Here is a 21,984-nt window from a genome sequence, read left to right on the forward strand (position 1 = left end):
ATGTTGAAGAACCTCGCTTTGATGCGGATTGTGGCTAGACGTTCATTCACCGGAGTGAATGATAGTACTCGGCGACGGAGTCTCTCTCCCACCACGAATCCCACACCAAACTTGCGCTCCTTTATATGGCCACTGTAGTAAATGTCACAAGGACCTCCTCCGCCATTCACTTGGGAGTGGCCAGAAACGATTCTTTTACATATGACTCAAGCAGCTCACGACTTCCGGTCTTTGACCAAGTATCCTCTGGGTAGCCTAAGAACATCCGTTCGAAGGTGAGCTAAAGTGAGAAGGCGAAACATCCCCTGCATAGGGTTGTGCGCTGGGTTTGGGACCCGCCACGTAAAAAGCCTATCCCAATGAAAAGCGACAAACAGCCTCGGATGAGAAACCCAGCATTCATTATTGTATAATATTCGACCGAAAATATCAAAATTCTAGCGCGTAGCAAAGAAAATATAGAAGCCGTAGCTGAGAGTGTACACGAAGCCCGAGAAGAGTCGATCCGGCAACTCGGACTGACGTATTGAACGACTTAGCGCATTTTACGTCGAGATCTTAAAATTGGAAACGTGCAAAATACAGCTTGCGCAAGAACTGAAGACGTTCGACCTTCCCAATCGACATCGCTTCGCTGTATGAGCTCGTAAAAAGTTCCAAGAATATCCGACGTTTTCGAGCTAAATTTTGTTCGACGTGACGCCCATTTCTGGCTCAATGGTATCTAAATAAGCAAAATTACTGCATTTGAAACGAAGAGCAACCTCAAGAGATTCAAGAGCTGCCATTTCATTCAGAAAAAACAACGGTTTGGTATGCTTTGTGGGCCGGTGGAATCATCGGTCCATATTTCTTCAAAAATGATGCCGGTGAGAACGTAACCGTCAATGGCGACCGTTATCGCGCCATCACTATTTGATGCCTGAAATTAAAGCTCGTTATCTCAGTGTCATTTGGTTTCAACAAGACCGCGTTACTTCCCAGGCATCACATCAATCAATGGATTTATTGAGAGAACACTTCGGTGAGCAGATAATTTTACGTTTTAGGCCGGTCGATTGACCGCCAAGAATTATGTGAAGATATGTAATGTCTAAAGTATATGAGAACAATCCCGCTTCGATTCAGGCCTTGGAGCAAAAGATCACGCGCGTCATTCGCTACTTTTCAGTCGAAATGCACGAACGAGTCATCGAAAATTGGACTCAACGGATGGACCATTTTTACTATTAATAAATGCTAATAATATATTCGAACTGTCTTATACTTATGAGTAGCATTATTTTTAATATATACTGTATAACGTGCGCGGTTTTTTTTAACTTACCCAGTGTACCGCGCCTGTCTGTCATTTGACTTGCCTTTGCTGCTGTTCTGCTCTAATAATGTCACCAAGAATACATAAGTTTAATTATTTATGAGCACTGTGGGGGCTTTTAAGAACATTGCCACGGTGGGACTTTATATTTTAATAATATTTATATATGCAGTAATATATCTAATATTTCAGAAAAAAAACAAGCTACAAGACCAACTTAGGGTCAGTTCTTTAAATATAAAATTAGTTCGTTTCCATGAACCGAATTTAGGGACAGTATCTGAGGAAAACCAGTTCAATGTATATAATATAGTTTGGAATATTATTATTATCAATCCTAAAGGTAGGCAACATTTTTTTTAATTTTGCCTACTATTAGGCGAAATGCCGAATGCCACAGCCCACGGTATGCAGTCTAGCCTTAAAAGTAAAATTTGTAAAAAAAATACTTCATTTAGATCCAAAAATTATGACTTTTAAAATTTAATTCTATTATATAAAATACAAAAAAAAAAACGAAGTATATAAATTATTAAAAAAAATCACTTTATTTTATGCATATACATACATATGTTTATAATAATAATGCATTATTAAATTTTCGCTTTCATTTGCCATTGTTTCAACAAAAGTCGAAAACCAACAGCCGCAACAACAACAAGGTTGCTCTTTGTGGTCGCTCAATTGTCTTTATTCGATCATTTGTTCGCGCTGTGTTGTTTTTCACTTTTCCTTGGCATCTTTCATGGCATTTGTGTGCCATATTTTATAAGAGGAAGGGAAGGTATCATACATATTTCTATTTACTCTTCGCTGCCATTGTCTGTATGTGCTTGGGGTGTGTGTATTAGATTTATTTTGTGTGGGTGTTGATTTTGCCGCATTTTGTAAACAATGAACGGCTTCTTTTATTTATTTGCTTAGCTTTTGGTTTTCTTTTGTGATTTTGAATTGATAACTTTTGCACACGAGATAAGATAATTCAATTTTGTGTATTTATACCCTGAAAAGCGAACTTTGTGACACTCAGAGGGAAAGTCGGAGACCCCTCAGGTTTTGAGATATCCGATATTGGTTCATTAAAGCATTTAGCTGTCATTCAAATTGATCGAAATCAAGGTAAAGATCTTTTTATACCTTTTTATTCCAAAAATACTCCTGTGACGTTGAGTCTTATTTTCGATGACTCGTTCGAGCATTTCGACTGGTAACTGGCGAACGAAACGCGTGATATTTTGGTGCAATGCCTGAATCGAAGTATAGACTTTAGACTTTACATATCCCCATAGAAGAAATCTAACGGTGTGATATCACAATTGACCATTTTTCGAAATACACGAGTTTCTTAAACTTTTTTTGGAAATAGATATCATACGCGTCGGAAGTCTAGAAAAATAATCGAGCATTATCTTCTCCGCCCGCTATTTTTGAACTCATTTCGAAAGAATTAAGGTCCGTTGATGCCGCCATGACACAATCCCGACCAACAGTAAATTTTTGGGAATGCAATGGCGTTTTCTGAACCCCACGAGGATTTGATTCACTCAATAGCGACAGTCTTTTTGTAGACGAAGACAGGAATGGGCCTCATCTGAGAAGAAGAGTAGCTCTTTCAGAACGAGAACGTGAGCGTAACAGTTTCCAAGCGGTAGTAAACAAAATACACTCATAGATATATCACATATGGTCACAAAGCTCCAGCACTCTGAACAATTCCAGGAGTTTGTTGGGTGCGATGGAAGTGATGCGATTCTTTTTCGTACGTAGATGGATTCAAGGGTATTGGGTCTGCTTCTACAAATTCGGTTCCATGTCGCAAAACCGGCAGTTTGGGCAAGAGACTATGCCCATGTTGAACAAGTTTTTCTTGAGCCTGCAGTTCCCAGTAGAGAGTGCGACTAGAAGTTGATCATATCTTTAAACCTTGCTAGGTTGTAACCTCCCAATAGTAACTTGGCGTGGCATTCCTGTTGCCTCCCTACTCTCTTCTCCGTGCGGAAGAACTCCTTTATGTTGTGGAATCCCACCGCAATGCATGATTCTGACCCCATCATCCTGGAAGCCGCCGCATAGCTGGCTTGTTCGTCCGCCAGCTCGTTGCCGGCTACCCCTTTATGCCCCGGCACTCAGATCATGTGTACACGGTTGCAACTGATAGGCGTATCAGCCTTCATATACACTCTTCCACTAATAGCGACTTGACTTTTTAAGCTGAGAACGCTTTTAGTGCCGCTTGACTAATGCTGAGTATAGCGATACGGTGGTTGCAATAGTAGCGTTGGTTATTGATTTTTGTACACTGACTTATAGCAAAGACTTCTGTTGGAAAGATGCTCGAAAAACATCCCATTGGTATGGATAGTTTGGTATGCGGTCCCGCAATGTCTGCTACAATGCCTTCCGGTATTTTCGAGCCGTCTGTGGCTGATGCTGTCTCTCGGTAGTAGATCGAGCGTGGAATCCCTCTACGTCCATCGCACTTCTTAGATGTCGGTGACGTCAGTCTTTACTCTTACGAGGGACCGGACATTGCAGGTGCATGCCCTTAAATCGTAATCCTTAATACGTTTTCAGTAGTCGTCATCAAAAAGTGATCTCTCTTCCGAGGCTCTTTTGATCTTTTCATTGGCGGTATTTTTTTACATGGCATGTCCCAAACCCAGCGCACAACCCTGCGGAGGTATGATTCGCCTTGTCACTTTAGCTCGTCTTCCAACGTATTCTCTTGTTTAGCTACCTAGAGAATACTTAGTCTAAGACCGGAAGTCGTGAGCTGCTTGAGCCATATGTAAAAGAATCGTTTCTGGCCGCTTAAAGTGAATCGCGCTCAGAGAACTTTCCCCACTTGCGTGAACATCTACACATGGTTCCATCCTCAACGGAGTAGCGCTTGGAAAATCAGTGTCAGATTTCAATTTATTTCGTGTTACTTTTCCTCTCACTCCACTAGTTCTCAACCTAAAAGCACGAGTTGCGATTCAAAGTTCGTTATGATAATACATACATACTTATATAGTAGTGTCTATTGAGCGGGAGATACGAACTTACTATCAGATGTTTTGAAATCACCGCACAGTCATAAAATAATTATTTTGTCGTTATTTTCTCAGCAGAAAAAAAAATGAATGATATGGTACTCGTATCACATTTGAACAGTTAATTTCATTATTTTCAATTATTGACTTGAGTAGCTCTCAAAACACTTTTTATCAGAAAGCAGCTGCACTTCTTATAAATGGTATTTTATATAATTAACTACTTTTAAATTATATACTATACATACAATACTTTGTTTGTACTTTAAAGTGCTCGTCAAGTGACAAACTACTATCGACAGACGCTATCAGCATTTACTGTAAATAAACGTGGCGCGCTTATCAGTTGCGTTGAGGTGAAAATTCTATAGAAATACTTTAGAACTGTATACATACGTAGTGAATCAGAGTTAATGGAAAGATGTTGACGCTGGCGAAAACTTAAATGAAATTGTCGTGACAAAACTAAAATTAACAAAGGCACTCAATTTAATTACTTTGCATTGAGCGAAACGGTTTGTGGACTTGATAAGGTTTGGAGAATTTCCTTAAGGTCTGGTTAGCCATCCGTTATCCATTAACTGACTAATGGCTGATATATTAAGCCTCTAAATAAAAATTGTTCCAAAAAATTATAAATCGCAGGGTTCTAAAAACACATGGGAGCGCCATTAGTCATTCCCGGACGACTGGTATTGAATGGAAAATATTTTTCATGATTTTTGTTGCATGTGAGTCGTGGACTTTGTTCTTCTCATTAGCTAGACCTATGATAAATCCTTTGAGTTTCATGGAACCAACTAAATATATTGGATCTTTCATGTTTTCGTAATTGAAGCCAAGGAAACTGATAGTCTCTGAAAAAAACATTAATATTGGTGAGGTTTGCCAAGATATGGCGTAACTTGATTACTATTCCTTTTGGCAATATTCCGAGCCTGCGAAGCTACTGTCCTTATGAAGCTTTTTCCGTGTATGCCATTTTTTATTTTTCCCTCAAATATGCCTAACTTTATGCTTGAAAGTTTTTTTGTGAGCAGTTCTACTTTATTTCTTTAATATAAAGAAAAACCTAGCCAAACTTTATCCAAATATTTTGGCGAAAGTTTCTGGGGAACAAGCTCTATCTAATGGTTTCCACGATTTAAAAGTGTTGATTTTGACTTGGAAGTGTAAGAACTTCCTGGGCGGCCAACAAAGTTTAAAGTTGAAAAACTGAATATACTAGCCGATGAAGCTTTGTTGCCAAACACAAGAAGAGATTGCAGAATTTTTGGGACTCACTCAAGGACCCATTTCAAAATATTCCAAAGTAGCTGGATACATTCAAAAACAAGGAATCAGGTGCAGTATGAATTTAAGCCAAGATACGGTGTAAGATGATTTGCATGTCAGAAAATCTGCTTGAGCAGTTGGGAAGTTGGGACCATACCTCTTCTGACTACTACCTGGACACTGTCTTTACCTTATTGACATTTGTTTTTTGGAGCATTGCTGTCCTCCATATAGGAGCCGGTATATCAGTGTTGACTGACTGATTTTGGCTAGTAGAGCGCTCCTACTTTGGCTAGAGCCACCAGTATTAGCCATGATTCCTCACAGGGCCGCTGTCACTTTAGCTGTAGGCGTTCTTTTTTAACTAATTTGGTATGGTTTCACAGAACCACCTGAAAACTGACACTCAATAATGATAACAAAAAGAACGGTGTGTGACTAATTACGCACCACAAAATTTACTGCTTATGCGTAAGAGTTTTCTGATTTGTCATCAAAGTTTGTCATAACTCGCGTTTCGCTTGAACGTTCTGCTTGTGGAGCATATTCTTTGGAACTCCACAGATATTAGTCATTTGCAGCTTGACCTAAATTACACGAAATAATGTAAATGTATGTAACGCTACATATGTATGTAAATAACCTCGATGCTGAGGCCGAATATTTGTATAAGCAACACAAAGGCGGCTGATTGTTGACGCAACCACCTTTTCCAGCGCAATCTTGTCGGCGCTTACAAATTTCGGCAGGTATGCAGGCTTTTATTTGGCCTGTGTCAACTACTTCGCCTTTCATACAGAGATTTTTCGCAAATTTAGCAAGATTTATGAACAAGACACACCGACGCGGTTCACTCACTCACACCATGGATCTATATATGTATGTAAATACATTTTATACACACCAAACGATATTTTTCACATTATGTTGCTGAAATTAAACGAAAACGCGCTAAACAAAAAATTTATAAAATAAATAAATAATAAAGCGGAAGATGGAGTAGGAGCGCAAAGAAAAATGTCAGCAAATGTCATTTACCTTTAACAGTATTGTTTGGCATGCCATTGCGTACCAACGCTTAGCCAAGATTCTTGTCTACATGTTATTTTCGCCTTTGTTACTTTTTTGTTGTTTTTATTTTTTGTTGTTTTTTTTTATTTTTATTGCTTTGTGCTTGCGTTTGCTGTTTTTTTTATTTTACTTAATGTATTTCGGCCCTTTCTCATCATTCTCGCTTGTTTATTGACTCTTTGATTTTCCGAGACAACGTGCCGTTGCATGCGCCTCCTTCGTTCACTCTAGACGTTCTTTAATTTTGCCGCAAATATGCTGACGTTATAGAAAAGTAATACTTAAATAGCCACACGAGTGTTCTCAATTTTGTTCATTTGTATTATTTATAGCAAACTTTTTAGACACATACACACATCTAAACACAAATTTATAAGTTTCTATGTATATTTGTACATATGTTTGTGTGTATGAACCAAATGCGTCTAAACTATTTAACTCGTTAATGATTCGTCCGTAAAATTTACGTGGCTTGATTAAAAAATCTGGTGACGCTGTAAAATGTCAAATGGTGACGTGACTTGTATGTAGCACAAACGTCATTTTTAATTTTAAATTGAATTTCATGTTTTGTCTATTTAACTATATTGATAATATTATAGTTTGGTGATTCATGGTTCGTCATAGATAAGAGAAGAATAAAATTGAGAAAAAAAAACAAAATAAATGAAGAAGAAAATGCAGCGAACTACAAAAGTAGAAAAATTATTTATTTCCTGAGAAAGCTTTGCTTTGAGAAAAATTAAAATGGAAACCTGGAATTTATTAAGTTTTAACAATTATTACGAAAAAGTTTTATATACATACATACGTACGTTGCCTTTTATACATACATATTTCGGATTTCGAAAACAAATTAAAATTTGATCATCGAAAATCGCTTTATTGTGTTTAATAATATTCGCCATTAAGATAAATATTTGGCAACGGCGAATATCGTATTCGATGTAACGATGAGCGGTATGCATATACGACGACATTGAAATAGTTCAGCGAATTAAAAGACAGCGGCTACGGTGGCTAGGTCATGTTGTCCTAATGGACGAAAACACTCCAGCTCTGAAAGTATTCGACGCAGTACCCGCCGGGAGAAGCATAGGAAGATCTTCACTTCCCTTACTATTCTGCGTTTGTTTCCAAACAAACAGGGAACTATTTGCTCGGAAAGGCTTCGTTCGCGAACAAGTTTTGTTGGATATGGCAACAACAGATTTTGTGCAATCTTCACAATATTCCTCTTGAAGTGATCTGCGACCTCGACTGATTTCACCATACCATCGATAAACACTGATCCTTGATGGAGCTGCATCTGCAAGTTCATCTAAGTACGCTTGATGAGTTAATCGCGCGAAAATGTTCGCAATTTCAATCCATTTTTTTTCGGGAAGAATATTTTAAGATACTGTAAACAACACAAATAGCATATCTCGAGAACATATCTTGTCAAATAAAAAGCCTCTCCATATATTTTTGTATGATAGCTATATGGCTACAGTAGTCCGGTGATAGCCATAATGATAAGGTCCAATCAGTTTATTTACAATGAGCTTAAGTCTTTCACAGAATTCTGACGAAATAATCTTATATGCAATGTTAAGAAAGCTACATAATTCTGCGATAATTAGCGCAGACTGCGGGATCTGCTTTCGAATGAATAGGGCAGAGTACACTCATATTCCAATCATTGGGTATGTATTCATCCCACCAAATCATGCTTTCCAGTTCCTCGCCGCCGGCTCTAAACAGCTTATCCGGTCCAGCGTCCTCGAGGCTTTGTTGTTCTTTGCTTTTGCCATTTAGTAGTTTCGAGAAGTATTCCCGTTATATTTCGAGTGTACTCTGTGTGTCTGTTATCAGGTTCGAAACGTGCTCGCGATGGGAGTTGGTTTGCTTAACTAGGATTGTGGCTGTCTGTTCTGACTGCGGCTTTTCGTCGTATAGCTTTCGGTATGTTGTCTGACGTATGCTCTTCACTGCACTGTGGAGTGTGCGTACCTTGGCTGCAACAAGATAGTAATCCAAGTCGATGTTAGAACCTGGGAATAAAAATACGTCTAGCACATTGGAAGCGTTTCTTCTGTCTATTACATCGTGTTTAATTTTGCACGTGTTGTGATCAGGGTCATCCAAGTAGCTTTATGAATGTTAAGTTACTGAAACTACTATGTTACGCGCCGCGGCGTAACATGTCGGAGGTGTTGTCGTAAAGACGAAATTTTCCAATCGTTGATTCAAAGGTGCCCTCTTTGACCACATCGTCGTCCACGCCCACGATTATTTTATACGGTTCACCACATTTTCTTTGGATTTGCAAACTTCGTTGCAAACTAAATATATGTACATATGTATGTACACCCTATTTAGGGTATAAGTATATGTATAGTACATACATACATGTATATCAAAAATTGATTTCAACATTAGCAAAAAATCATTAGTTCGACGCTTATTATACTTTAATAAGCATTCTGTATACCGTTCAAACTGATTTGTATCTCTATAAAGCTTCGAATCAATAACAATCTAATGTCGTAATCCATTATACCTGATATAATTAACCAGATTGCTCAAATTGACTGAGCGCGGCAGCATTTTCTGTCGCACAATATAATTAAAAATTAATAATAACAGAAATGTATACATATGTATGCAAACTATTCCAACAACAGCTTTTCATAAATACCTTGACACGTGGAATCAACCGCTGTCAAACATTACAACGCCAACAACTGTTCACACAAAATCGCTCGCCCCACACAGACTGTCGACTTAATGAATTTCCGTAATCTACGATAAGGTAGCCCGAAAGGGTGTTGTAATGATTGCAATACGTTGGTGTATGTGTGTGAAACAGAACGACTTGTGTTCATTGAAAATATACACACTAATTGAAGAAAGCGAATTCATTTATAATTATAAATATAAATATATATTTACAAAGAATTTCGCAATTACATGTTAAATGAATATATAAAGTAGAGACCAACGTTCAGAGCGAAACCTTGATTAGAGGCGTCAGTTGGCGAGGCAATAAATGGGGAGAATTGAAATTGTACTCAGACACAAATGGATTTTTTGACGTTTATGTATATATTTATTTATAACTAAAATGGTTTTGCAAATAAATGGGGGGCAATTGATATTTCACTTGCGTAGTTAAGAGATAATGACCGCTCTAGATAAATTTTGAACCTGATTTATCAATTTTTTTTAATCGATGTGGTTTTCGCAACTAGTTTACTATATGGATCCCGGACAAATCAAGTTTGATCTTGAGTATGTAATCCAACAAATGTATTGTAGAGTTCTTCCAAACAGCTGATGTACTTTAATTATAAAGATTTCTATATAAACATAAAATTTATATAAAGATTTTTGATCAAATTTACTGTTCAAAAACCTTATAATTTTCAGTTTTATTTAAATTTATGTAGTTCCACAAAATATTTTTGCACTCAGCAGCCTATTTTCTTAGTAGCAAAAGTGTTAGTTATATTTATAGATTTTTTTTATTTGCTTGACTTGCTGATCCAACTGATTGTGTTCCAAAATGAAATGAATTCGCTAACTCAAAATATATTTCATTTTTGTTACTTGCTTAAATTTGTTTTTATTTTGATGTGTGATTTCAACGCATCACTGATCACTGATTTTCTTTTATAGTCACGCAGATTTGGATATTGAAAAATTCCCTTTAATTAGATTTTATTTTTAGAATTTTCTAAGAAAAATTTTGAATTTACATATGCACATACATGAGGGTGATTGCAAGCGTGTACATATATATTTTTGTATGTACATATGTACATACATAAATATTTATATACATATATATTATATTTTCAGCAAATATTTAAATTTATGTTTATTCCATTAATATATGTACATATACATATGAATAATATACATATATGAACAGTTGAACTTCCATAACTCGAACTTCTACAACTCGAAGTTTTCAATAACTGGAACTCTGGAAATGGGAATAAAAATCAAATTTGATACAAATTTCCTTCCATAACTCGAAAGTGCTCTAACTCGAAGTTTGATTGTGGATTATTTATACATATGAACATATGAATACTTACGTCTATAAAAACAGAAACGCTATTAAGGGCTTACAAATCAGAAAAAACTTTTGTAAACAAAGAGTGGAATATATCAAACGAATCTTCTAAGCATAACTTGATTCCTTCCTTTGAATCTTGTTGATATTATAACAAGAATATCTCCTGTTAGATAATTATATACAGAAATTTTCAATAAAATTAATATAAATTCCTGTCACCAATGTCAAATATGCATTTGCGCTGCTCTCCTACCAAAGACCAACAATTTTTAAATATACTCTCTTCTATTACTCCCACACCTTCTCTGCAGACCGAGCACATACTCTTTGAACAGCTGATTTGTTGCATTTGCTTACGAAATACGCAAACAAAGCAAAATTAAACAAAAATAAAAATAATAAAATTTCAAACCAAAACAAAAAACAACATTTGAATTGGCATAAAGCAAAGCCAACGAAAACAGAAGTTGATGAAAGCAAGAACGTCAAAACAGTGTTGCCACCACCACTTCACAGTTGCCATTTCTTAGCCTGGTCAGCAGTGTTTCTACTCACACGCTTGTGACAGACGTTGCGAAGTAACTCAATGAAAACATGACATGCTATCACATTCGCGCTCATCGTTTGCGCCATTTGGCTTATCGATTTTCATTGTGTTCTTGCGTATTCGTGCGATAGTGTGCATTGAAATTTTTCAGCACTGTCTGGAACCAGTTCTGTGAAAAAATTTTAACCGATGTAAAAGCGAATTTTATTGTTATTAGCGTTTCGAGTGAACTAAATATTGTGTAAAAATAAGGAATAATATTGTGCGTATTCTGGAAATAGTGTTTCAAGTGTATTACTCAGCAACTTGCTGTGCTGTAAGCAATGTAAATACAAAAAGTGGCACTTTGTCTTTCACAATTTACAAATCGTGTGTGAGTCCCAGTCTTTGGTGTGGAACAAATAACAAAGAACGCAGCAGCCAAGTTTTAAACTGGAAACGCAAAAGTGTATTCGTTTAAATTAACTAATTTCGTAATGGACGACGCGTCGCAAAGTTCTGCAACTACGCCGATGGCGGCTCGAGAGAACATTCCGCTAATAAATCGACCCAGACGACGTTGGTATTTATTCAGGTGAATCATCAATTTTCGATTAAGTGTATTTAATGATATATAAGTGCATAAGTCGTTTGCAATTTTATTTGCACAGTTATTTGACATGGTATGCCATATGTGGAATTGATTAACGCAGACAAGATATTCGCTTATATAAAACGGTGACAAAGTTTTTAACTACACTTGCTACTGTGTGTTTGTGTGTCGTTGTGCTGGAGTGGTGCTCCACTAATGTTTATGGCTGCAGCTTTCGCTATAGACCCACATTCGCGCTGAATGCAGTGAAAAGCAGTTTTTTGTATGTTGTTTTTGTTTGCGAGGAGCTCACCATTTTTGGAGAAAGCTGTTGGGTTATTATTGTCCGCATTTTAATTATTTTTTTCATCTATATTGACCGTTGTATAGATAAAAGTGTTGTGTTTATATGAATTTTTCCATTGAGACAATTTTTGTAAAAATTTTATTAAAATATGATAAGCCGCAACACAATAGTAACATACTTACAAATTCAATATAATATGCACATATGTAGTTACTAACTCATGGTGACAGACCAAAAGAGTCTATTGTAGAAATGTGAGTACAAATAATAACAAACCCCGTCGAAATGAATGATAAAATCTCCGACCTTTCCCTTAATAACTTTTAATTTAATAAATAGCATTAAGAAAATATGTGTGATTGTGTATGTATTTTGAGCGACCTTGACCGTATGTATATAGAGATGTGCTTCTACATACATACATAATTTCATTGGAAATAGTGTTCATATCACCAATTTTTACCAAATAAAAATTAATTCTTATTACGTGTTGCTTATACAACTAGTTGTTGTACCGAATACATTGTGCAGTTATCTAGAAAAATATTTATATATATACATACATATATATGTATGTGTATTGAATAGTTCTATAATCAGCATTTGCTGGACAACTTATTTCCAGTTTTCACTTGGTGTAGACGATTTTAATATAAATTGTATTTTTTCTTTAAAAGTGGTTTCAGATCTTATGACATTTACTGCTCAAGTCTCCTTCACTTGTTTATTATGATTTTATAATAAAAATAATCGCAACAAATGTTATTTGTTAGTTACAATCATGACATCATACAGATATGTCTGGGTATAGTTATACATATACAAAAGTATATCTCAAAAGCTGAATTTCTATAATTGCTGTTCGCTACATCTCGTCTTTGTGGCAATTATTCGCAATGAATAGTTTTGTCTAGTTTTGTTATTCGCTTCCCACTCTCATATTTATAATTGCTTATGTTCAACTGTTTTTTATTACTGCACATTCAGTGGGTAATATAATCGTTGAGGGTGTTTAAAATGTTCATTTGTAAATTTGCACAAATATATAAATGTGTATAAAATGCAATAAAAGTGCAACGCAAAGTGTGCATATATTGAAAATTTACGACTAACTACTTTTTCCCTTGAATGACTACACAATCTGTACCATAGTTCAACGCCACAATATATATATGTAGTATATGTAGTCTATTTTCCATATAAATTGCGTTTGTTGTTGCTATATTATTACTATCAAAGCCTTTGTGCAACTATATCGTTATAATTTTGAAACTTTTTTCTGTTTGCAAGCAGTCTTCTTTATAGTAGCGATATTTCTAATTTGCATTGCAGCAGAGTTGCAATTACGTATTAAACGAGTATTATTAATGTAATTGAATTATTTGTAACTCCAATTTAATGGAAATTTATTGTTTTTAGATTTATTTGATTCTGTTTGAATTTTTTACTTAAAAAAACACTTTATGTTTCATAGTATATTTTCTTAGATGAACACATATATTTATATTTATGTTTGCTTTATTAATTACTACTTTTCAAAAGCTCTTGAATTACCTTTAGAAGCGCGCAAGTTGTTTTGCTTTTGAAGGTTTTTAATGTAGCATTGAGTACCCACTCAAACTCTGCTATGCACTGCAAGTTCTCTCACCTCACAATATTCATTGCTCAGAATTTAGCTTGCGCTATTTTGTTATTGTTTGTATTTATTTTATTTTATTTTTTCGTTCGCATTCAAGTTATGAATAATAATTAGCTTTTGGTTATAATTATTCCACTTGTATTTGATTTTTGTTGCTTTTTCGCCATACAAAGCCATGCCTGGTTAATTAAACGAGTGCCCATAAGCTCAAATGTGACGCTCAGAAAATCAATACGTTTGCTTGCCTTTAGTATAACTTTAAAGTCAGGCATTATTATTTGTATTATTATTTTTCATATTTTACGAATTGTGCTGATTGAAGTTTTGCTTCTAGCCAAACAGTCAGTAAGTTATTGGTGTGGCTTGAACGATGACGAATTTGTGAAAGTAAAGTGCAAAAATGTCGGAAGTTGTCGAAAATAAAGAAACGGGCAAGGAATTGGTGAAGTTGAAGCTGAGCGCAAAGTTTTTCCTAGTACTATATTTGTAGGTTTGGGAAAAATATCGTTTAAATTGTGAATTTCCCAAGACTTTGATTAGTGTGTCAAGTGAATTTTGGAATACTTATTTGGAAACTTTGTCCAAAAATGGTCCGCTGTAGAAAGTTGGACAAAAGCACATAGTACAATTTTTGCAATTTCATAAAAAAAGTTAAATCTGGGTGAATTGAGACAATGAATGCTGATTTTTAAGCTCGATAAAAAGCTAGACATACTAAGTGCTTGAAATACTTGCAGATCCTTCAGAAAAAAATAAAGAACTGTTGAAAATTTGTGATTTGGTGTTTATGTGTAGATGCAACAGCGTTTTCAATCGAATTTTGAAAGTATAAATATGTATAAAGTGTTTTAAGTTATGCTGCCAGAGCGCTAAACATATTCATTTTATGGGTCATTACTGCCTAGTGTGGTGAAACGTACTACAAAACTTCAAAATTATTTGAAAAATTGCTTATTACCAAAAATTGTCATAAAAAATACTCCCAGCAACCAAGATAATATCTTAAAAACCAAACTGTTTTTTCCAAATATCATAAAAATGCTCCCAGCAGCCAAAATAATAACTTAAAAACCAAACTGTTTTTTCCAACAACAAATTTTTTTTTAAATCTCTTTATTTCACCTCAAAACGTTTTAACTAAATCTCCACCTTTACAGTTGTTGGCGCAAATGGTTTTCACCACGCGAACTGCGCGCTCGCACCGTCCACTTAGGACGTGCGACTACTGAGAAATTCCCACCGAACGAGATACGCAATCAAAAATACAATGTGATCACGTTCCTGCCGCTCGTGCTATTCGAGCAATTCCGCTTCTTTTTAAATCTCTATTTCCTACTCATGGCATTGTCACAATTCATACCCGACATACGCATTGGCTATCCGTACACCTATTGGGGACCGCTTAGTTTCGTGCTGATGGTGACAATTGGACGTGAGGCAGTCGACGATTTGCGGCGACACCAACGTGATCACGAGGTGAATTCACAGAAATACAAGAGGCTAACTGTAAATGAGACACCAGGTTATGAAATGGTGCCTTCATCAAAACTAAAAGTGGGCGATATGATCATTGTGGAGAAGAACGAACGCGTGCCAGCCGATTTAGTGCTGCTGCGCACCAGCGACAAGAGCGGCTCCGTTTTCGTGCGCACCGATCAATTGGATGGTGAGTGAAGTGTGCGCCGTAGAACGCTAGTGTTACTATTTAAAAGTAAATATGTTTTCTTTGTACTTTGGTTACAGGTGAAACCGATTGGAAACTGCGCTTGGCCGTGCCGCTTACGCAAAAGTTAAACAAGGATTCCGATTTGTTTAATATTGATGCCAGTGTTTACATTGAAAAGCCACAAAACGATATACACTCCTTCATAGGCACATTTTCGATGGTACGTTGCAGTTTTCTTTGTGAATCCATAACATTTTTAATTAAGTTTTACGTAAAAATCTAATTTTCTTGTTCTTCCTTAGCACGATGGTGGCGATGAAACTGGTCTAAATGTGGAAAATACATTGTGGGCGAATACAGTGGTCGCTGCCGGCACTGCCACTGGCATTGTCATCTATACAGGCTGTGAAACGCGTAGCGTAATGAATAACTCACAGCCTCGTTCGAAGGTTGGACTGCTCGATGTGGAGATTAATGGTCTAACGAAGGTAGGTATTTGCTGCCATGCAACAAATGTCTGAAATATGATTATTATCCGCCGAAAAGGGTATATTATATCTTTAGGGTACTCGTCGCAACTAAAGTAATCGTTTTTTTCGTTAATACTCTAAATTACATAATGTTATTAATCTTCGTTCCGCCAGGTGCTTTTCTGTGCCGTGCTTGGCTTGTCGCTCGTCATGATGATGCTCAAAGGCTTCAGCGGCCCCTGGTATCGTTACATGTTCCGCTTTGTACTACTCTTCTCCTACATCATACCCATTAGCTTGCGCGTCAATTTGGATATGGGCAAAGCCTTTTATTCATGGCAAATGCAAAACGATCCCGAAATACAAGGTACCGTAGTACGTTCGACAACCATACCCGAGGAGCTCGGTCGCATATCGTACGTGCTGACGGATAAAACCGGCACGCTGACGCAAAACGAAATGGTTTTCAAGAAGATACACTTGGGCATAGTTTCACATGACAATGACACATTTCATCACATCGGTCAAATAATACAAAATTTAGCGCCCACAATACTGTCACAAAGTGCACCGGGCGTCGGCGGTGGTGGTGGCAGCGGTGGTGCTGGTAATAGTGTTGTCGTTGAACAACAACAAGCACCGTTAATTATAACAAATAAACCGATGTATTCCGGCAATCGCATGCGTCATCCGGAGGGTTGGCGTGAATGGGAGGCGGTTAAGGCGTTGGCGTTATGTCACAATGTTACACCGATCACTGATGAGGACGATAACAAGTCTGTATCGACGTCGTCGACCTACACATCATCGGCCGGTACGTGTATTTGCATTAATATACATTAATTTTATATCTTAAACACGAGTCCATCTTTTGGTTTATTGTATGTTTCAGGCGGCTCCACTTCACCTACAAAATCTGTGATAAATGTTGAATCCAGCGCAACGGAGCACCAGTATCAGGCTTCCTCACCCGATGAGATCGCGCTGGTTAAGTGGACGGCCGAAGTTGGTCTAACTTTAATTGCACGTGACATTAATTCGATGACTTTGCAAATGAAAACGAGAAAATGTGAGTATTAAGACAAAATCAGTGATTTAGTATTTTGTCCATCAAAATATGCGTAAGTAGAAGACGTTTTGATTTAGACGGATAATATTAAGTTAGGTCCAACCCGAGTTTTATTGTCTCTGTACCTAATACCATGAGTCTTGATAGCACTTTAAACACTCAGATAACTCGTGGCTTAAATCAAAAACCCCCCTATAAGAGGACCATTCTAGTCCGCTCCCTCGCACGTCGGGTGTAAATAATCGGAAATGCCCGGATTTTTAACGAGCCAAGGACAGTCAACTTGGTATTACTTTAGGAATGTTTTCTGCCGCTAGACCAAAAACAACAACAGGACGATCCTATTGTACTTGTCAAAAGCTTTTAACTCTGGCAGTCACACAACACTACTATAAGACATTGCAAAATCCACGTTTCCACTAGGGCTGAAAAGATGAACCAAAAATTAACTTCAACAAAGTCAAAATTCTAAGCTAAAAGTATAAAAACGGGTGGTTGTACAGGGTGTTGTCCTTTCCCCGCCTCAGTTTAGTTTTAATATCTCAAAACTCTCTTCCTCACCAGAAGGAAGTTCCATTATATCGTATGATGTACGATATTCACGTCAGGCTCTGGAATCGATGACATGTGTTTGAAAGTGACCCTTAACTCTACGACATTTCTCGCTTCTTCACTGCAAGAGGCCTAAAGCTATTCTTGCTGAATCCAGAGGAACTGTGAAAAACCCCAAAATCCTGGGAGTAACGTTTGATGTTGTTGTTGTTGTTTTAACGGTTATCAATCCCGTTAGGATGGTAAGGGTTATCTGTGTTGTCATCGACGTCATCTAACGGGAGGCCCAGGAAACGTGCTGTTTCGACGGGGTCGGACCAAAGGGAAAAAGGGGTTAGATGAGCGGGGTTGGTAGGGCATGCAAAGAGGTGGTCTGTGTCATGCGGATACTCGTTGCATGCAGGACATACATTGGGTATGTCTGGGTAACGTTTGATTGTATGTAATCTTTTAATCCCGATCATTAGAGTCCTAGAGAGATCCTAGAGTCGGTTGCCGGCAGCACACCGCACACCGGACTGTCAAAGGATGTCTCTTGATGTCCCACGTCGAACATCTCCATAGTGAGATCCGCCGGTTAAGGAACATAATGTACTCCTCTCCAAGCAGTTTCTGCTTAGATGTTTTCAAGCGGAGCTACCTCCTCGAAACATCAATAAAACATTCCTGGAGAGCACTGACGACCTCCAACAATATACCAACAACACCCGTTCATATTCCAACCTTACTTGTTTCTAATATTAATTTTCGCTTCTTCTCCTTTCATACAGCCAAAGGCGAGTCTGCAGACGGTATGCTGCAATTTCAAATTCTCCAGCTGTTCCCCTTCACCAGCGAGAGTAAACGTATGGGCATTATTGTGCGCGATTCAGGATCCGGCGAAATAACTTTCTATCTGAAAGGCGCCGACGTAGTCATGACCTCCATCGTGCAGTACAACGATTGGCTGAGCGAAGAATCGGGCAATATGGCGCGCGAAGGTCTGCGCACCTTGGTGGTCGCCAAGAAAGTGCTCTCCGAAGAGCAATATAATGACTTTGAGACGCGCATAAGCGCGGCACGCCTCAGCGTAACCGATCGTGTTGCAAAAGTCGCCGCAGTGATTGAGTCATTGGAACGTGAAATGGAGTTGCTTTGCTTGACGGGTGAGTTGGACGGCAAGGAATGTAAAACCCATAATTTTACATAAATTTTTTCCTTTGTGTTTTTGCAGGTGTTGAGGACCGTCTGCAAGATGGCGTGCGTCCCACACTCGAGTTGCTGCGCAACGCCGGTGTACGTGTGTGGATGTTGACGGGTGACAAGCTCGAGACCGCCTGTTGTATTGCCAAGTCATCACAGCTGATCGGTCGCAATCAGGGCCTACATGTATTGCGCTCCGTGTCGACGCGTACCGAAGCGCACGCCGAGCTGAATAACTTCCGCCGCAAGCAGGGACACGCCTTGGTTATATCAGGTGAATCGCTCGAGGTCTGCTTACAATATTATCGGCCGGAGTTCCTCGAACTTGCCACCGCCAGTCCGGCGGTTGTGTGCTGCCGCTGCAGTCCCACGCAAAAGGCGCAAGTCGTGCAACTCATACAACATCACACCGGCAAACGGACCTGCGCGGTCGGCGATGGTGGCAACGATGTCAGCATGATACAACAAGCCGATGCTGGTGTGGGCATCGAGGGTCGTGAGGGTAGACAAGCTTCGCTCGCGGGCGACTTTAGCGTACCACAATTCTCACATATTGCCAAATTGCTGTTGGTGCATGGTCGTCGCTCGTATAAACGCTCGGCGGCGCTTTCACAGTTCGTCATACATCGTGGTTTAATTATAACTACACTGCAAGCAGTCTTCTCCGCCGTCTTCTATCTCAGTTCGGTGGCTTTGTATCAAGGTTTCCTCATGGTCGGCTATTCAACGTTGTACACAATGTTTCCCGTTTTCTCTTTGGTGCTGGATCAAGATATTACATCGACCACAGCAGTCACCTATCCCGAGCTGTACAAGGATCTATCCAAGGGTCGTAGTTTAAGCTACAAAACGTTCTTCATTTGGGTGCTAATCAGTATATACCAAGGCGGTGTGATTATGTATGGCGCACTCATATTATTCGAGGACGAATTCATACATATTGTGGCGATTAGCTTCTCGGCGCTCATTGTCACCGAGCTGATCATGGTGGCGTTGACAGTGCGCACGTGGCATCGGTGAGTGAGATTAGTTTGCAAAAAATTTTTTTAAATTTTAATTTTTTCATATTTTAATTTTCTCAAGTCAATACGATCAATCTGTATATACGCGAACCGTCTATCAGGTTTTGAGATATCGTTCTGAAACTTTACACACATTCTTTTGTCCCCAAGTAGCTGCTGATTTGTCGGATTCGCCAATATCGGACCACTATAGCATATAGCTGCCATACAAACTGAACGATTAATATCAAGTCCTTGTATGAAAAACTTTTTTATTTGACAAGCTAACCTCCCGAAATTTGACATAGCTTGTTTTCTAAGGCAAAGCTATCCCCGAAAATATTTTTTAGATCGGACCACCATAGCATACAGCTGCCATACAAACTGATCGTTCAAAACCAAGTTTTTGTATGGAAAACATTTTTATTTGACAATCTATCTTCCCGAAAATTTGGCGTAGATTATTTTCTAAGGCAAAGCTACAATCTCCGAATTTTTTTTTAGATCGGACCACTATAGCATATATAGCTGCCATACAAACTGATCGTTCAAAACCAAGTTTTTGTATGAAAAACATTTTTGTGTGACAAATTATTTCACGAAATTTATTAAAATTGTATTTATTTAAGCCAATATCTCACGTTGCTAAATAATTGTTCTCTTGCTTTTACAGCCTTATGGTATTAGCTGAACTCTTCAGTTTGGCCCTCTACTTGATATCGTTGGCTGTGTTGCATGAGTATTTCGGTGAGTTATTGATATTTTACTCATTATTATTACTTAAGTATAATTATATTTTTCTCTCCTTCTATCTCTCTTTCTTTTTACACACAGATTGGGAGTTCATCTGGTCGTATGACTTCCTCTGGAAGGTCTCCATAATTACCCTAGTGTCCTGCTTCCCTTTGTACATTATAAAATTCTTGCGCAAAAAATGCTCACCGCCGTCATATTTAAAGTTATCGTAAATTGTTGGCGTAAAGCGCGATATTTATTATTATTTTTACACACACACATACACAAAGTGTCCGTATGTATATGTTTCTCATTTATTGCCCACGTTTTTTGTTATTTCCGAATAAGTAATTTACGCTTTAAGTTGACACACGCGATTAAGAACATTTCGTTTGCCTTTTAGATTAAAAAAAACATATTTTATATTCTAGTATATATGTATATGAATAATAAGCATTTGAAGAGTCAAATAATAATTTAAATATTTAAGCCAATGTTGGTTAGAAAAAATAAATAAATAATAAAAATTAAAAAAAATGGTATTTTGTTTAACAAGTCGTCGCAGTTAACTGTTATTTTGCTGCTTTATTGATGTTTTCTTTTTCATTTTTATGTGTATTTGCTGGCTAACAAACGTATTATTCTTGCTTTGATTTTGCGTATATTTTCACATAAAAAATTTTAGATTCAAAAAAAAAAAATTTAATTAAAAATTTTTGAAATAAAAAAAATAAATAATTTAAAAAATGTGTAACAAAAATTTTCAGTTTCGCGCTTTGAAAAAAGTTTCGAGAAAGTCAGCGAAGGCTAGCAAGCGTGAACTCTCACCCTTTATCGCACTCGCGAACGCTAAAAAATAAATCTATTGAAGAATTTGTAAGCTTATATAAAATCAGACTGTGTTGTTAGTTGGTAACGTATGTATGTAACATCGTAGGTGATTTTTAAAAAAACATAATATTAATTCATAATACAAAAATATTTAATTGCTAAAATAATTATTGGCATAACTGGCAAGCAAATATGTGTCAACAATTTTCAAAAACAATGGTTAAAATTATAAAAAAAAATATTGTTAATTATATGAATTAATTAGGCTAATGGCAACAGTGAAGTGAAAAAAGAAAAAAAAAAAAACAAAATACAGTTACAGCGCAAGAAATAGGAGTACTAGTTGGAGACAGTTATGGTAAAATTAAAATGAGAAATGAAAATAAATTTTATGGAATATATTTGTTGAAAAAGGTAGGCAAGGAAATTTTTGTTTTATTTTTAACAAAAAAAATAATAATAATAAAAAATTTGATGCAGATAAAGTTTAGGTTTTAAATCGATTATTCGAATAATTTTTTTTATACTTTCTAAAAATTAAAATCAAATAAATTTAAAATTTTTTAAATATTTAAAAATAAATCAATATGTAAAGCTCATGAATATAAAACAAATATAAAAATTGAAATCGTTTTAATTTAATAAA

At 37.0% G+C, this 21,984-nt stretch overlaps 1 protein-coding gene across 3 annotated transcripts in view; it reads left to right on the forward strand.

The window, feature by feature from the left end:
- The window catches only part of LOC126753352 (probable phospholipid-transporting ATPase IIB), a 41,991-nt gene extending 20,949 nt beyond the window's left edge, over positions 1 to 21,042 (forward strand). Inside the window, exons 1-10 of one of the 3 annotated variants that reach the window (XM_050464732.1) lie at positions 11,431 to 11,889; positions 14,990 to 15,498; positions 15,576 to 15,718; positions 15,801 to 15,986; positions 16,143 to 16,782; positions 16,861 to 17,037; positions 18,360 to 18,734; positions 18,803 to 19,787; positions 20,446 to 20,519; positions 20,607 to 21,035. In XM_050464732.1, the coding sequence (XP_050320689.1) occupies positions 11,792 to 11,889; positions 14,990 to 15,498; positions 15,576 to 15,718; positions 15,801 to 15,986; positions 16,143 to 16,782; positions 16,861 to 17,037; positions 18,360 to 18,734; positions 18,803 to 19,787; positions 20,446 to 20,519; positions 20,607 to 20,740 (3,321 nt within the window). In that variant the 5' untranslated portion in view covers positions 11,431 to 11,791 and the 3' untranslated portion in view covers positions 20,741 to 21,035. Of the gene's footprint in view, positions 1 to 11,430; positions 11,890 to 14,205; positions 14,319 to 14,989; positions 15,499 to 15,575; positions 15,719 to 15,800; positions 15,987 to 16,142; positions 16,783 to 16,860; positions 17,038 to 18,359; positions 18,735 to 18,802; positions 19,788 to 20,445; positions 20,520 to 20,606 lie in introns of those variants that run through there. The other 2 variants (XM_050464733.1, XM_050464731.1) reach the window with 2 other exon arrangements.
- The last annotated feature ends 942 nt before the right edge of the window (positions 21,043 to 21,984 follow it).

This window comes from Bactrocera neohumeralis, chromosome 3, assembly GCF_024586455.1.
Source record: "Bactrocera neohumeralis isolate Rockhampton chromosome 3, APGP_CSIRO_Bneo_wtdbg2-racon-allhic-juicebox.fasta_v2, whole genome shotgun sequence".
In the NCBI taxonomy this organism is placed as follows: Eukaryota; Metazoa; Arthropoda; class Insecta; order Diptera; family Tephritidae; genus Bactrocera; species Bactrocera neohumeralis.